At 48.4% G+C, this 15,981-nt stretch overlaps 1 protein-coding gene across 5 annotated transcripts in view; it reads left to right on the forward strand.

Moving 5' to 3' along the window:
- The window catches only part of POU2F3 (POU class 2 homeobox 3), a 94,004-nt gene that overhangs the window by 68,672 nt on the left and 9,351 nt on the right, over nt 1-15,981 (forward strand). For all 5 annotated transcript variants that reach the window (XM_053596125.1, XM_053596126.1, XM_053596127.1 and 2 more), the window contains 7 exons: nt 4,625-4,726; nt 5,962-6,064; nt 8,411-8,493; nt 11,009-11,191; nt 11,614-11,755; nt 13,382-13,518; nt 15,191-15,352. In XM_053596125.1, coding sequence (XP_053452100.1) covers nt 4,625-4,726; nt 5,962-6,064; nt 8,411-8,493; nt 11,009-11,191; nt 11,614-11,755; nt 13,382-13,518; nt 15,191-15,352 — 912 coding nt within the window. The remainder of the gene's footprint in view (nt 1-4,624; nt 4,727-5,961; nt 6,065-8,410; nt 8,494-11,008; nt 11,192-11,613; nt 11,756-13,381; nt 13,519-15,190; nt 15,353-15,981) is intronic.

The raw sequence follows: 15,981 nt of genomic DNA on the forward strand, positions 1-15,981 counted from the left end.
GGCACTTTCAGCCCTCACACTGTTCACCTGGGGTAAGTTCCCTGCCTGCCCCATGCTACTACTTGGAATATATTTTTAGAATGTCTTCATGAGGAATGCATCTGCCAATCCTTTATAGATCAGTTACAAAACAGAAACTCTTCCTTATTGCTAAGGAGAAGAGTTGAAGGAGGGGGGGAGAAAAAAAGTCCTGCCTGTAATTGAAGGCAGGTTGGGAGATGTTCATGCTTTGAAACGCGCCTTCTTGTGAAATGTTTATGAAACACTTTCCACAAACGAGTTATGCAACTGGGACAACAGCTTTGATCATTTTCATCACCAGTGATATATTCATTAGTGTTAGACTGTTTTCCCCCAGAGGGGGCTATGTGAGAATGTCATGGGGAGGGGACTAAAGACAAGTCCCCCAACCCCACCAGGTCCCCAAAGCAGATGATCAGTGAGGTCCAAGTGTACTCCTGGGCCAGAACACCTCCTTTTCTGTCACCTGTTTTTCTGTCCCTGGAACATTTGTAGTATTGTTTGATAGAGAGGGCACCAGGGGAAGGTCATTGTCAGAGTTTTGCCAGTGCCAGTATAACTTTATATCCGTCTCTGGAGCTGCCTGGGCTTCTGTCCTCACACCGCCTGGCTGGGAGTTAAAGCCAAGTAAGAATGTATAAACGGCTTTCACCTCCTCAGAAGTTGCTCGCCTTCCAGAATGAGGCTGCTGCTCTCTAAAGTAGGCAATGTCAGAGAGTTCACTGGGATTAGAAAAGATAATCACTCATGATACCTTTTTACCTCCCTGGTCACTTCCCAAGACTCAGTATAATACCTTTGCACAGCACAGTGGGTGGAAAAGATCCTAAACTAACAAACCTTGTCTGGTAGGTGGACAGGACGTCCAATGGCTGTGACAAGGCAGAGCACTGTGGTGGCTCATGCCCCCACGGCTACCCCGAGCGAAGTCTGGAGAAATACTCCGCTTGCGTGAGAAGAACTGCCAAAGAAACCCTGGACATGATCTTGAGGATTCCAGGCAGGCTGGGTTTTGGTTGGGTTTTCACAAGTACGGGGGAAATTGGGTTTTTGTCCAATTTGCCTCCGGTTCTCACATTAGAAGTTGATGAGATCCAACAGAAGCCTCTCTGTCTCATCTTCTAGATCCACAGCCCACACCCAGTTGCCTGGAAAGGTTCCAAGCTTTTCCCCTCAACAGCTGCGGAAAGGGACTTTTTGGATTTGGGGGGACTTCAGTTCTCAGTTTCTTAGTTTCTGTGTCCCTGAGAGTGTCAGAGAAGTCTCCTGGAGGCCTCAGCACTTGCCCATTCGGCTTCCCCCCCTTCCTACATAGCTTGGAGCTTCCCCAGGCCATTGACCCAAGCCGAGATTTTAGAACTTGTCATCGAGAAAGAAGTTTCCTTGAATGCTTTTCAGTTTGTTTTGTTCAGGATTGTCTTTTGGGGGTGGGGGTGGGGCCCTACTGTCAGCACCTCATACCCAGGAGTGATGAATTGTGAAAAATGAAAGAGTAAAAGGTTGGTGATGCCAAAAGAAAAAACCAGAAGAATCATACATAGAAAAGCGCCAGACTAACACCCAAAGGACTTTTTTGTTATAAAATACTTCTTATTCACCAGGGGGAGATCTTGAGTGCCCCCAAACAAATTTGGAGGGCAATTGATTCAGGAAGCAGATGAAAGGGTGAGTTTTCTTTTATGATGGCGCTAGTTTCTGAAATTAAGTGTTGCAGGAAGCTCTGGCACGGATTCTAACAGATAGCACCCAGGTTGGAGGCAAAGCACATGTTTTCCAGCTCTGTCATAGCTGCCTCTCCTTATCTCTCCATTGTGCATAATGAGTCTATAAAGGAACCCTGCCACTTGCCTCTGAGCTGGAGCTGGGCCAAGCTGCCAGGGGCGGTTGTACCTGCAGGATTTCACCTCCAGTTTTCCATCCTCTCCCTCTGCAGCCCTTCCTCCACCCTGCCTCCCACCTCCCCTCTGGGATGGCAGATGCCCTGGGGCAGGAGGGGGATAGAGAGGGGCAAGGTGGAGTGGGAAAGATGTCCAGAAAAGATTTGCTTCAGTAAAATCTGCTTTTAGAGTAAAACCTGAAAGTGGTAGTGGTTTTGAAATAAGTTTATTGTCTATTTCTACTTTTTGAAAGCCTGCTAACAAAAGTTTCCCTGGAATCTGGGATGTGGAAACTCTTAATTTCTGGGGAAGTACTAGGATTCCGGAGTTTCTTAGACAGAGGTACTTACTAAGTGTGGAAAGGCAGAGCCAAAGGAGCATCAGGAGAGGAAAGGGGGCTCCCTGGAGACCACTTCTGGGGGGGGCAGGTCATGCTGTCACTTTCTGCCCCCACAGTGCTATTTTCCGTCTCTCTCCTTTTTTCCTCTTTGTTTCTAAAGCTGCAGACAGATCTGTTTAAGTGAGAAGAATGGTTTGCAAAGACTACTCCTGAAAGAACCATCTTCTTACCAATTTCTGTACTACAGGGCTTCATGGTGTTAGCTAGGTCTGTTTTACCTAAGAATGCTGCCGCAAACTGGACTGGCCCCGCACACTTGGGAATTGGTATTTGTAATACCATTTTAGGACTAATAGGGAGGAAAAAAAACTTACAGTATCATACAACACATGGGGAAGCTGAGTCCCATAGAGGCTGAATGATTGTTTGAGACTACATAGTGGCCAGGCGTGATAGCTCATGCCTGTAATCCTAGCACTCTGGCAGGCCGAGATGGGAGGATCACTTGAGTTTAGGAGTTCAAGACCAGCCTGAGCAAGAGTGAGACCCTGTCTCTACTACAAAAATAGGAAAACAAGCTGGGCATTGTGGCAGGTGCCTGTAGTTCCTGCTACTTGGGAGGCTGAGGGAGGAGGACCACTTGAACCCAGGGGTTTGAGGTTGCTGTGAGCTAGGCTGATGCTCTAGCCTGGGGGCAACAGAATAAGAGTCCATCTAAAAAAAAAAAAAAGACTACATAGTAATTTAGAGTCAGAGGACTGGAAACAGGATCAGCATAGCTCCCTGTTTAATATTTTCCTTCCTGTACCGCATGGGAGACCATGGGGAGAGAGGTTTTACTCACGTCTCTTATTCAATTAATATTCACTGGTTTCCCCCTGTTGAAAAGGCATTTCAGCTCCCTCCTCAGTCTCCAATGTTACTCAGTGGGATCTTCCTAACTGTTCTAGCAAAGTGTTTCTTTAATGATCCAAGGTACCATTTCCCCCTTCACAGGGATTAAGCACAAATACAGCTGTTAATCTGAAATTTTGACTCAGGTTAAACGAATACAGACAGGAGCGATTCCAGGGTTTCAGTGGTATTCCCAGCATGGATTAGGAAAGTTATTTAAAGTAGTGTGTCTATGGCCAAGGGTTTCCATCTGGCAGAGGACAACCAGATGTCCCAATCACAGGGCTTCTCCAGTATCTTTTGTGACTTCAAGGTCACTTCTCCCAGTGGACTTCCTGAAAAGCTGCAAGAGGGCAGTCACCCCTGGGGAGGCAGGAAGGTGGGCACAAGCAGTGCTTCCTGCCCTGCCTTTGGACACCTGGGAAGTTCACGAATGGGTGGTTTGTGCTGCCACTGAAGAGTAATGGAGATTGGAGAAAGTTTGGAAACCACCAAACTCTCAGGCCCCTCAGGCTGCAACTGCAACACTGGTTGTGAGGGAGACTTGTCCCCACCTGTAGGAATATAGGCAAAGGCTGTCACCAAAGCCACATAGGCAAAGACGGCCAGCTGCAGGGGTAGTTTGGCACACAGATGACGAAGAGGGTTGGAGAACAAAGGAGAATGGGGAGTGAAGGACAGTCCTCCAGGTCAGTGGTTCCCAGACTCTGGGGTTTCACAGACAGGGTTCCATGCAGGAAAATAAAAAACAGAATTTGGGGGAAATCAATAGAGCATTGCCTATTTTTTACTCTGCAAAGTCAGGAGTCTTTTTCTTTTTTTTGCAGTTTTTGGCCGGGGCCGAGTTTGAACCCATCACCTCTAGTATAGGGGGCCGGTGCCCTACTCCTTTGAGCCACAGGCGCTGCCCCCAAATTCAGGATTTTTAAAAATATGCTTTATTTTTGGGCGGCACCTGTGGCTCAGTGAGTAGGGCGCCGGTCCCATATGCTGGAGGTGGTGGGTTCAAACCCAGCCCTGGCCAAAAACCACAAAAAAAAAAAAAAAAAATATGCTTTATTTTTAAACACCATCGTTTTCTAAAAGAAATTTTAACACCTCGTCCTCCGAAGGGGAAAAAAAAGCATCATCTCATAATTTCTAGGAATTTAATCCATTAAGCTTTATTTTAAAAGTCACTATTATCTCAGTGAAGAAAGCAAAACCATGCTAGGTAGCAGCACAGCCCCAGGATGGTGTTTGGATAGATTTAAATGGGCTCCCCGTGTTGCAGATCAGCGCCCCACAGTGGCGCTCACGTGAGTTTCTGACCAGCTGCCCTGGCCCAGAGGGTACCCACAGGCAGGAGAATCAGGCTGCAGCCCACGAGGCCCTGGGCCAGCTCTGTCCTCTCCCAGCCTGTCACTCATCTGCCTCCATCTTCTGGCCATTTGCATTTCTGTCTGCCTGGGGACATCCAGAATTGACAGTCTCCTCCTGCCTCCACTTGCAGATTAAAACAGAAGACCTCAGTGACTCCCTGCAGCAGACCCTCTCCCATCGGCCATGCCACCTGACTCAACCTGCCATGATGTCCGGAAACCAAATGTCTGGGGTAAATGCCAGCCTGCATCATGGAACCCTGATATTCTCAGTAGGCCAGCGAATTTAACTCAGTCTCTCTGTGAGATGCTACACCTCCGCACTTGGCGCTGTGTGGATTCATATTGGTCCAGAGAAACCCCCGCAGGCCATGTGGGAAAGGAGATTTGGAGACCCAGGGGAGGGGAGGAGGTTCCAAAATAGTCCTCTTAAAGGTGAAGCCTGGCTGGGGATGTAGAGAGGTAGGTCTGTCTCTATTTCCCTGGGATAAAAAGGGACCAGTCTTGCCAAAACGAAGAAGCTAGCAGCTGTGCTGCTGGTGCCTGCCAGTCACGTTCATGGGAATCCCGTGAGGACAGCTACTGCTACCTCTAGGAACATTCTGACCCCAGTGGGCCCACTCTGCAACCCCCAAGTTTTGTGTCAAAGCCAAACTAGAAGGGTGAGCTGTGGAAGAAAGACACTTATCCTGATTCAGTGACAGCAAAGGCCTGAGAGGGCATTCACATGGTGAACCCATTTCTGGGGAAGAAAGAGCCACCCCATCTCCGGAAAACCATTCCTTCAGCTCTTCACTCATAAGGTTTACCAAGTCTTCTCTATATGCACAGACCTAGGCTCAGCCCCACGGGGGTACAGAGCTCTGGGTCATGGAGGACTCCCAGATGCCCCAACACGCGCATTATTATTCCCATGTTCTGGGCTGGTGGAAGAGACTCCAGTAGAGTGACTTTCTGTTTAATCAAATTGGTTTTATCAAGAAGAAATGGTTTCCTCCATCCTCTAACTCCCACCCCAAGGAAAAGTTCAGGCATAAGAAGTGGCCAAGCCATGGCTTTTAGCTTAATCAAGTGGTATGAAATTTTACCAAAACATTGGACAACTGGGATTGCACGTCATTTCTAGGATAAACCTTTGAATGATGGGAAATACCCAGTCTCTTTCTTCAGGGCATTTTTAGTCTAGTTGCAAGACAAGACTAAAACATACTGATTAAATCATAAGGCAGGGGTTAAATAACAATATGTTGCAAGGACAGCTTGGCTGAGTGCAGAAGCTGTAACAACACCAACATTGATGGAGTAGCTACTATAGGCCAGATGCTGGGGAAACACAGTGATAGAAGGCAAGGTCACTGCCCACAAACTCTTACAGTCTGGAGACCCATGGGACAGATGGGCAGCAGGCAGATGGAGCTAGTGTCCCCAGCTTGTAAATTCTGTGATATGTGTATATCTCTCTGTGTAGGACATGGCTTCCCTCCATCCACTCCAGCAGCTTGTGTTGGTTCCCAGCCACTTACAGTCCGTATCCCAGTTCCTGCTATCTCAGACCCCGCCTGGGCAGCAAGGTAAGAACCCTACAGGGGAAGGGGGTGTCCACAAAACCAAGTCCAGTAAAGTGCCGCTGCTGATGTTCGCTGGGGAGGGACTCAGGTGAGTTGTCACAGCCCTCTGGTATTAAGACCAGCTTGGGGGCAGGGCCTGTGGCTCAAGGAGTAGGGCTCCAGCCCCATATACCAGTGGTGGTGGGTTCAAACCCGGCCCAGGCCAAAAACTGCAAAAAAACAAGACCAGCTTGGCCTCCTCAGGGTTTGAGGAAGGGACCCCAGCAGCGCTCCTCTAGGCCCCATCTCCTTCTCCGCATCCTCTTCCCAGCCTCCTGCTCAATCTCATGGAGAACTGAGATGGAAGGTGCAGGAATAGTAGAGGGCTGGGCAGTACAAAGAAGGAGAAGCATCCTGGGAAACGCAGCACAGACACATCCCAATTCTTCAGCAATCTCTCCTGGACAGGGATTCAGGCTTAGCTCCTGGAAGCCTGGCTGCGATTCTATTGGGATAGAGCAGTGGTGCCACCCACAGGTTGTGGAATGGGTTTTGGGGTTTTCTTTGGCCGGGGAAGTTACTCCCTGGCCAAGAGCAAACAGACTAAACTATTAATAACAATAGCTAGCATTTCTTGAGCACAACCTGCCAGGACCTCTGCGAGTGAGTCTCCTGACATTTCCCAAAATAACCTTGTGTAGTCGCTGGTCATATTATGTCTCTGGTGACCTACTAGAAAGTTCATGGAGGACTCCCGGATGCCCCAACATTGGCGTTATTATTCCCATGTCCTGGGCTGGTGGAACAGGACCGTTTGACTGAGACAGGTGCTCGTGACCATCATACTGTGCAGCTTCTCCCACTCCCATCTTCACCACCTGTGGCTGAAAGTGATGGAGAAAATATAAACTCTCCTCTGTTACACAGATCCCACATAGAAGCTTTGGAAATCCAGAATCCAAACAAAACACAACTCTGCCTTCCATCCTAGCACCTACCCAAACTACAGTTTTTGTCTTTATTTTTCAAGGCATCTCAGAATATTAGTATGATGAAGGAGAAGATATTATTTGAACCATAACGCATTTATTTTGGCTAAACACCACACATCATACACCTGGCATGGGGAGGGAATAACAGTGTATTCAGTTTGTTTTTGGAAGACTGGAGAAGGATGTGGAATGGCTCAAGCATATAAGCAGTGAGGTCAGTGTGTGACACGGGGAAAAAAAATTCAGAATTTGGAGTCAGAAAAACTCATTGATTAAAAAAAAAAAAAGAAAATTCACTAAGCGCGTGTCCTTAGGAAATTTACCTCTCTGAGCTTTCATTTGCTCCTCCGTAAAAATGGAATAATAATAAAACTCTACTTCTCAAAGTGGTTGAGGGTTACTTGAAATAAAGTATGTGAAAAGGCTTTGTGCGTTTTAAAATGCAATACAATTTAGAATTGCTATTAGTACTCAAGCCTCTGAAGTCCTAGTCTGAGGTTCCTTACAAGAGCTTTCTTGCTTATAAATTTTAATAATGAACAATTAAGGCCAAACTTTTTGAGACCAATGAGCATAAAGGTCAATGTCAGAGGAGGCTGTACATCAGTGACCCCAGAGCAGCCTGGGGACAACAGAGGTCCCAAGTGCTCTTTTGCACGGAGAGATTAGGGTTGGCCTGCCGCACTGTCTGTTTGGGTGGTTTGATGGCTGCTGGGAGAATGAGAGGCCCTGTCGGTGGCCCTCTCAAGAGGGAGCCCATTTGACATGGCCACCAACCTGGCAGAGGCCTTTATGAGCAGCTTTACTGGAGGGGGAGGTAGAGGGAGATCCCCAGACAGGTGCAGTCCCCACTACTCAGTGGAGCTCCCAGAATTTGGCCCTTCCTTCCAAGTGCAGAATGTACTGCTTGGCCATGAGCCTCTGGCCAGTGGCTCGCTGCCCTTTAGAGCTGTGTGACCCCACATGTTTGGTCTGACATCTTTGCAGACTCGACTGGGCTTTTGTCACCATCCCAGCTACTGCTCCTACTTAAGCCTTCTGTAGTCACCCCTGCCCCCTCCTCTCCTGGGTCCCCTCAGCCCTGGGGATCAGATCCTTAGCCTTTGCCCCTCTCCAGACAGGCAGATAAGCAGGAGGACTGGTTTGGGGACTCCCGTTTACATCTCTGTTTATCCCTGTGTCTGATTTGCCTCCACCTGTATGTGGCAATGCCTGGCAGTGCCATGGGGGCCTCTCCACAGGCTTGATGTGGGTTGAAGGGCCCAGATTAGGTAGCAGGGGGTGGGGACAATTACCATGGTCCCAGAGTTATAGAGCTCTGCTTTCAGATGGCCTGGATTTTATTCCTCTGTTTCTTTGTCCCTCCCCTTTCACCCAGGTCTGCAGCCAAATCTCCTCCCCTTTCCGCAGCAGCAAAGCAGTCTCCTCCTCCCACAGACCGGGACTAGCCTAGCCTCCCAGGTAAACAACCACATTCTTCCTGTTTCCTCTAGGGATATCTTGTCTCAACAGAGTTTAGCCCACTGGTTTTCACCCGACCTCTTTAACAGGGCACAAGGGGCAATCCAAGCTACAGACAGGGAGACCGTTTACCCAGCAGCACAGGTGGAGCAGGATTAGAGCCCAGAGATCCCAACTCTCAGGCTAGTCTTTTCCGTGCCACAGATACTGAACCTGAGCCCTGAACAGGCCCCAGCATCACTCCCCCGAGAATCAGGGGTCAGCTAACTTCCCAGACATACCAAAGTGACCACCAGCTGTGCCTAGCTGCTCTCCAGCTCCAAGGGCAGGACTAGAATACCATAGCCCTGACGTCCGTACCACAAAGTCGGTATCTCTCAACTTTGGGCCACTATTCCAGACCACCTCCTGCAGTGGGGATGTGTGTAGGTCTAGTGGGCTGAAGTCTCAGAGAAGGGCTGCTTGCAGAGCTGCCTTGGTTCCACATAGCACCTTTTTGCCAGGGTGTATGACTTGGCGACACAGGCATGAACTATATTATCTTAGCTGCCACCTCTCCCCAGATCTAGGTGACCCCGTAAACAACCTGCACAGTTGCGTGAGATGGCTCTGCACAGGAAGATGTGCGGAATCGTTGGGAATGACTGCAGAGATCAGACTGTCTCTTCCACGTACTAAGATCTTCATGGCTCACTAAGGGCCCTGGCTTTAAGAGAGACCTGGAGAGGCCAAAGAAAACACCTGGAAAGGGGAGGGCGCCATCTAGTGGTTAAAAGAAATAAGGACATCAGAGTGGAGCTGCTTTTCACCTCCTCCTGGCTGCCCTCCCCAGAATCTCAAAATCATAGATTAAAGCTGGAAGAAATTTTAGAGAGTATTCAGTATCAATGCTCATATCTTACAATATTTGAGCATGGTGAAACTGGTAGCAGAGAGATCATGTAAACAATTATTAAGATCATCCTGGGGAGGGGTGATGAGGGTTCAGCTTAGTGTGGTGGGGATAAGAATGGGGGATGAATGAGGAGGTTTGGAAAAGTTGAATCAGTGCAATTTGGCCACTGATTGGATGTGAATGAGGGGAAGGAGAAGGTCTAGCAGAGAACTCAATAAGCATTTGTGAAATTAAGCACAAATAAATTCATGGAAAGGAAGTTTCACAGAAGACTAAAATTTTATTCTGAGGGTCTGGTCTATGTCCTCTCCTCCCTGAAAAACAAGACTAAATTTGCAGTGGTTTCAAATCCTTCTGTTCTAAATGACCCTTCACTAGGGAAAAGAGTCCTTTATGTCTCTTTGGTCCTTTTACCATCTTCATCCTAAGACTGCCTATCTGAATAGTAAATCTGCATATCTTAGAAGAGAGAAAAAGTAATATACTTTTTTTTTTTTTTGAGACAGAGTCTCAGTATGTTGCCCTTGGTAGAGTCCCATGGTGTCACAGCTCACAGCAACCTCAAACTCTTGGGCTTAAGCGATTCTCTTGCCTCAGCCTCCCAAGTAGCTGGGACTATAGGTACCCATCACAACGCCCAGCTACTTTCTTGTTGTTGTTGCCATTGTTGTTTAGCAGGCCTGGGCCAGGCTCAAACCCACCATCTCTGGTGCATGTGGCTGGCACCCTAATTACTGAACTATGGATACTGAGCCGAGAAAAACTATTATTAACCCTAGTCTAGGAAAAGAGTAAACTGGGGAGGAGAAAAGAGGGTAAATTTAGCCCAAGTTATCCACATGGGCAGTAGCATCTGAGCTGGACATAGTACCTGGACTCGTAGGCCTGGATTCCACTTTGTGTAATGGTCAGTGTCCTTAAGATTGGATTCATTCTTGATCCCACTGGGTACAACATGATTCTAGCTTTAAGGGTACATTTTCCTATGAAAATAAACTCAAGAAGAAATTTCTTATCAACTACAGATGAGATCAAGGTGCATTTAGACAGCACAGATTAAAATACTTTTAATTAAAAATAAAGCACTTTCATGAAGGAAAATGGTTTAGAGAGTAAAATGGCACTCATAAGATTTTGAAATTTTATGGAAACTCTGCTAACTTCTTGAATGTCTTCTGCTATTTTCAGTTAAGGCCTAGTGGACATCTTAGTTACCTTACTTTGTGGAAAAGAACAGACAAAACAAAGAACCTTTTCCTGGTCCAATTCGGAGGTTCGTTTTTGGAATCATTGTAAATAACCCTACTCACTCCTTTCATGGCGGAAACCTGAAAGAAGGAAGTAACCTACTCAGAATGAAAGAGTGAGTCATAGACTAAAACCCAGAAAGCCACCTCCCTATGGTGCTCCTGCTGTTTCTATTCCAGATATCTTAGTTATTTACAATACCTGCACAGAAACTCCAACTTCCGCTTCCATGCCATTGAAAAAATAGGACTCAAATGTATCTATACATAGGGATCTGTCATCCTCTATGTTGGTCTATTAGTAAAAAATATCAGAAAATGTCATTCAATCTGTTGATCTTTGTGCATCTGCTTGGCATGTGTTCCCTCTTAGGCAGTTGGGTGTCCGGGGCTGCCAGGATCCTCTTTAGAACCCCACCTGGAAGCATCCCAGCATCTCCCAGTACTGAAGCATCTCCCCAACTCTGGAGGGGCTGATGAGCCCAGAGACCTCGAGGAGCTGGAGAAGTTTGCCAAGACCTTCAAGCAGAGGCGCATTAAGCTGGGCTTCACACAGGTTTGGTTTGGGGGGAGATAGAAGAGATTGAGTTGAATGAGTAGGGAATGGGCTTCTCAGGGGCAGGTTTCAAGAGCGACCCGAGGCTCAGTGTATTTGGGGCTAGATTATCATGTCCCTGAGTTCCTTGACGATAGAGCACAGTTGCCATTGGTAGGGAAACGGAAGACATTGCTGGTGGAGGTGAGAAGACTAAGAGTCAGGCAGGGGGCTGGCTCTCCTGAGCACATAGACATGGTCTACTTGGAGTCTAGAGAGAAATAAATCAATTTTCTAGGAAGACTTGGAAAGAAGCTGAGGGCCTGGGAGAGGGCTAAGAGGTTCTGGTTGGGTATGTGATGGGTGCTGGCATGGTGGGGGAGTGGGCACAGAAGAGGAGGAGGCTGTCTCTCATGTCCCCGCTTCTCGGTCCCCATGCACAGGGAGACGTAGGGCTGGCGATGGGGAAGCTGTATGGCAATGACTTCAGCCAGACTACCATCTCACGATTTGAGGCCCTCAATCTGAGCTTCAAGAACATGTGCAAGCTCAAGCCGCTGCTGGAGAAGTGGCTGAATGATGCAGGTAGGCCTTGGGGAAATGAGGATGGGAGGAGCCCCGGAGGACTCCGGAGGGGAAGGGCTAGTTACCTGACGGTACTGGGGCTGATGCATAGCACCCTTTTCTTCTCCTCCTGAGTCTGGAACCAAGTGACAAATAAGACACAGGAGACAGGCAAGTGGAGATGAAAGCATCAGCTTTATTACTGAGAAAGCCCTTTGCAGGACATGGCTTTAGGTCTGTGGCCGTGAAGATTTGTCCCCCTCCCCTATTCCATATCCTACCCCAGACCCACCCAGCATAGACTTTAGGACAGCTCAGAGTCAACATTTGGGTCTACAGAGCAGACACCCAAATTGCCTATCAAGGAGATAGGGCAGTTGACCCTCTGAGGTCTCACAGAGAAGGGGAGATCATAGGCACAACACAAGGTCTTTTCTAATATTTGCTATGAATTCTTGAGTAGGTGTTCAGTGGACAGGCAGTTACTGCAATCCAGACTGGTCGGGAAAGCCTTACAATAGGAGTGGGGTTTACAGGAGGATTCAGTGAGGTTATGGTGGCTGGAGGGCTTTCCTGGAGGTCAAGGCTGTAAACCAGGGGAAGAAGCCTTTGGAATGATGAATGGATGAGTTTGGTGTTAGGATGGGGTTTTTCAACTTCGACATTATGGATATTGAGGGGCCATGTAACGTTTTGTCGTGGGGGTCTGGCCTTTGGATTGTAGGGTGTTTGCAGTGTTGCTGGTCTCCCCTAATTGCCAGTAGCACCTGCCCCAGTTGAAAGACCCCAAAATGTCTTTAGACGTTGTTTAATGTCTCCGGGGGAATGATGGTGGAGTATAATCACTCCTGGTCAGAAAGCACCAGCCAAGGCGAAGAGGGTGGGAGTGAGCCTGTCCCCAGGGCCGAGCTCTCTCCAGTGGATATCTGAGGGTTAGTGGCTACTGTGGAGGGGAGAGGGGCAGGTTGAGCAGCCAGTGGTGTGATCCCGGCAGAAGCAGGGGAGTGGGCAAAGACACTCCCCTAACAGGCCATCCCTTAGATGACTTTTATCAAAGTACCAAAGTGACAGATGTGATCGGAGGGTTGACTCTTTGGGAAAGAGCCTTCTAGATCATTTCTTGTATGATCCCCATCTGATGCTTGAATCTGAATCCTTCCTAAGGGATATCCCTCCTGTGGATCCTACAGACGTAGCCAACATTTGCCCTGACAAGAAAATGGCTCCAGCACCAACATTCTGCCACCAAGTGGCTCAGAATGGCTTTTGGCTCAGAAGTCCCTTTCACATGTTACTCTGCATTCACATCCAGGCATAGCTGTAAAAAACAGTCTCAGAAGGCTGCTTGTAGGAGCCCTGCCAGCACCCCCTCCCACCCACGCATGCGCTGATGTCTGGGCACCCCTGAACCATGACTGCAAACTCCGGGCGGGCTGCGGTGCGGGGCATGCAGGACCTTTGCCCAGAGCACCGAGACACAGGATGTTCAGTCTGTTCTGGGTCCCTTGCTGGGGGTGGGGCTGCTCCTGAAAATGCCACCCCAGAGCCGACTGGGAGGGGTTGTTGGACCTCAGGTCCATTAAGCAGGCCCTGGACTTGCCCCTTGCCCCCTTCTCTGAGCCTCCTTTGTTCCTCGCTTCCCTACAGAGTCCTCTCCATCAGACGCCTCGGGAAGCACACCCAGCTCGTATCCCACCCTCAGCGAAGTATTTGGTAGGAAGAGGAAGAAAAGGACCAGCATAGAGACCAACATCCGCCTGACTCTGGAGAAGAGGTTTCAAGATGTGAGCAGCTCCTTTGGGTGGAAGCGGGTGGGCCAGGCTGCACAGCACAGGCGCCCCACCCCCACCCCAGGCATCAACCTCTCCAGCTCACTCCCGCCCTGAGAAATGGGTGGAAAGTACATTGTTCCTTGCTGGCACCCAGGTATTTGAGGGAAAGGTTGCCCTTCCTCTCGGGTTCCAGGAACTTCTTCCCCCACTGACCCTTCTTGCCCTGACGTCTATTTAGGGCCCATTGTTTTCCTCACTGGGAGATTTAAAGAATGGGATCTGGGGTCCCAGAAGACCGTGTAGGGAGCAAAGCCAAGGCATTGTATATAAATTGTCTATTTTCTAGGCCGGGCTCAGTGACTTACCCTATAAGGACGAAGTGCATGGATTACTTGAGCTTAGGAGTTTGAGACCAGAGTGAGACTCCATCTCTACTAAAAATTGAAAAATTAGCAAGGTGTCATGGTGGACACCTGTAGTCCCAGCTATTTGGGAGACTGAGACAGGAGGATCACTTAAACCCAGGAGTCTGCCATTGCTGTGATCTAGGCTGATGCCACCACACACTAGCCTGGGCAATAGAGTGAGACTGTCTCAACAACAACAACAACAAAAGTCTACTTTTTATGTGATATATTTTGTATTTTTCTAATTATAAATGTAATGTAATAAATCCCCATTGTAAACAATTTGGAAAGTATGAGGAAGTAGAAAAAAATCCACCACCAAATGCCATCTGAATGCATCTCCTTTTCTTCCTTTTTTCCATGCGCAAATACTGTGCCTGCACATTTTTTTGAACTTGTAGCACAAGCTTATTCTTGAGCCTGCATGTGGAAGCTCTGAGTCCCGTGGGAGCCAGGGGGGAGAAGAGGGAGAAATCGGTGTGCTCTAAACAGCTTCTAGTCAGGCCATCTGACAGCGCCTCCATTGGTACCGTGTACCTCTGAAGACCCTCAGCAGATCCCCCAAGGCATCTGGCTTGAGGACTTGGTAGCCACATCCTGCTGGCAAGAAGACAAGAATGAGTTTTTCCTTCTTTTTAGGCTTCTCAGAGTGGTGAGTTTAAGGGAGGGTGTAGGAGTAGGAGAAAGGGGCCCAAATCAAAGGCCAGTGGGAGGCCTCAGAACAAGGGAGTGACCACCTTATATCTGCCCCAGGTCCTGGTGGGTCTCCATGTTTCAGCTTTCTCATTTCCCATTTTGAGGCAGGAGAGCAAGAAGGAATGACAAGGGAGAAGGGTATCAGGGCATGAGGAAGGAATATGGAGGAGAACACAGGTTCTGGAGATTCTGCCCACCCCACATAATTCATCCACAGGCTCCTCTCCTCACACGTGCTCCTGAAGGACGAAGTGGGGGAAGAGCTGGTACCTTTATGGAGCCTATACGCTGTAGCAGGCCTTGCACTTGGTAGTATACATACATTTTTTTCATTTAATCCTTACAATAATCCTATATGGTAGTCATGATTATTCTCATTACATAGATGATAAGACTGAGGCTCAGAGAGGTTAAGACTCTTTCCTGAGGACACACAGGAAATAACTGATAAAGCCAATATTCCACCCTAGATGTGACTATAAAGCTTTTGATCCATATGTTTTATCCTGCTTCTTTAGAACACTGTCCCCCACCCCCAGTTCCCTTGTCTTGACCATACTCTGTCCCTTTGGTCCCTGTAGAACCCAAAACCCAGCTCAGAGGAAATCTCCATGATTGCAGAGCAGTTGTCCATGGAGAAGGAGGTGGTGAGGGTCTGGTTCTGCAACCGACGCCAGAAGGAGAAGCGAATCAACTGCCCAGTGGCCACACCCATCAAATCGCCTGTCTATAATTCCCGGTTGGTGAGTGATCAGGAACCAAGCATCTGCCTAACATCTGGGGGACAAGATGCCTGGAGGGCAAAGAGTCTTCCCATCCTGTGAAAGGTGGTGGTTGGGGGATAAAGAGAGGCAAATAAATAACCAAATAAATGCAGTATATAGAATATATATGCTATGAAGACTAGAGAAGGGTGAAAGGATAGAAAGTGTTGGTGGGGAGATGCTCTTTTAAAGGGAGGTCAGAGAGCACCTCCTTGATAAGGTGGCATTTGAGCAGAGACCTGGAGCTGTAAAGGGACGACACAGATGGCTGTCTGGGAGGAGAGTGCTCTAGATGGAGAGATCAGCAAGTGAAAAGACACAGCATGTTTGAGGAACAGCAAGGAAGCCAGTGTAGCTGGGGCAGAGCAAGAAGGGGCAAGCACCGGGAGAGGATGTCAGGGGAGTAATAGCGAGCAGACCACCCAAGGGCTCAGCAGCCACTGAAAAGACCTTGGCTTTTAGTTTAAGTAAAATGAGAAGCCACTGGATAGCTGTAGGCGGAGATGCCTGAGCTGGTGACAGGGCAGCTGTGTGAAGTATAATCTGTGTGTAAGCAGACCAGCCAGGAGGGCTGCAGTAATCAGGCAGGGTAGGGGAGGCTTGGCCTA

Source organism: Nycticebus coucang, chromosome 6 (genome assembly GCF_027406575.1).
Source record: "Nycticebus coucang isolate mNycCou1 chromosome 6, mNycCou1.pri, whole genome shotgun sequence".
Classification (NCBI taxonomy): domain Eukaryota; kingdom Metazoa; phylum Chordata; class Mammalia; order Primates; family Lorisidae; genus Nycticebus; species Nycticebus coucang.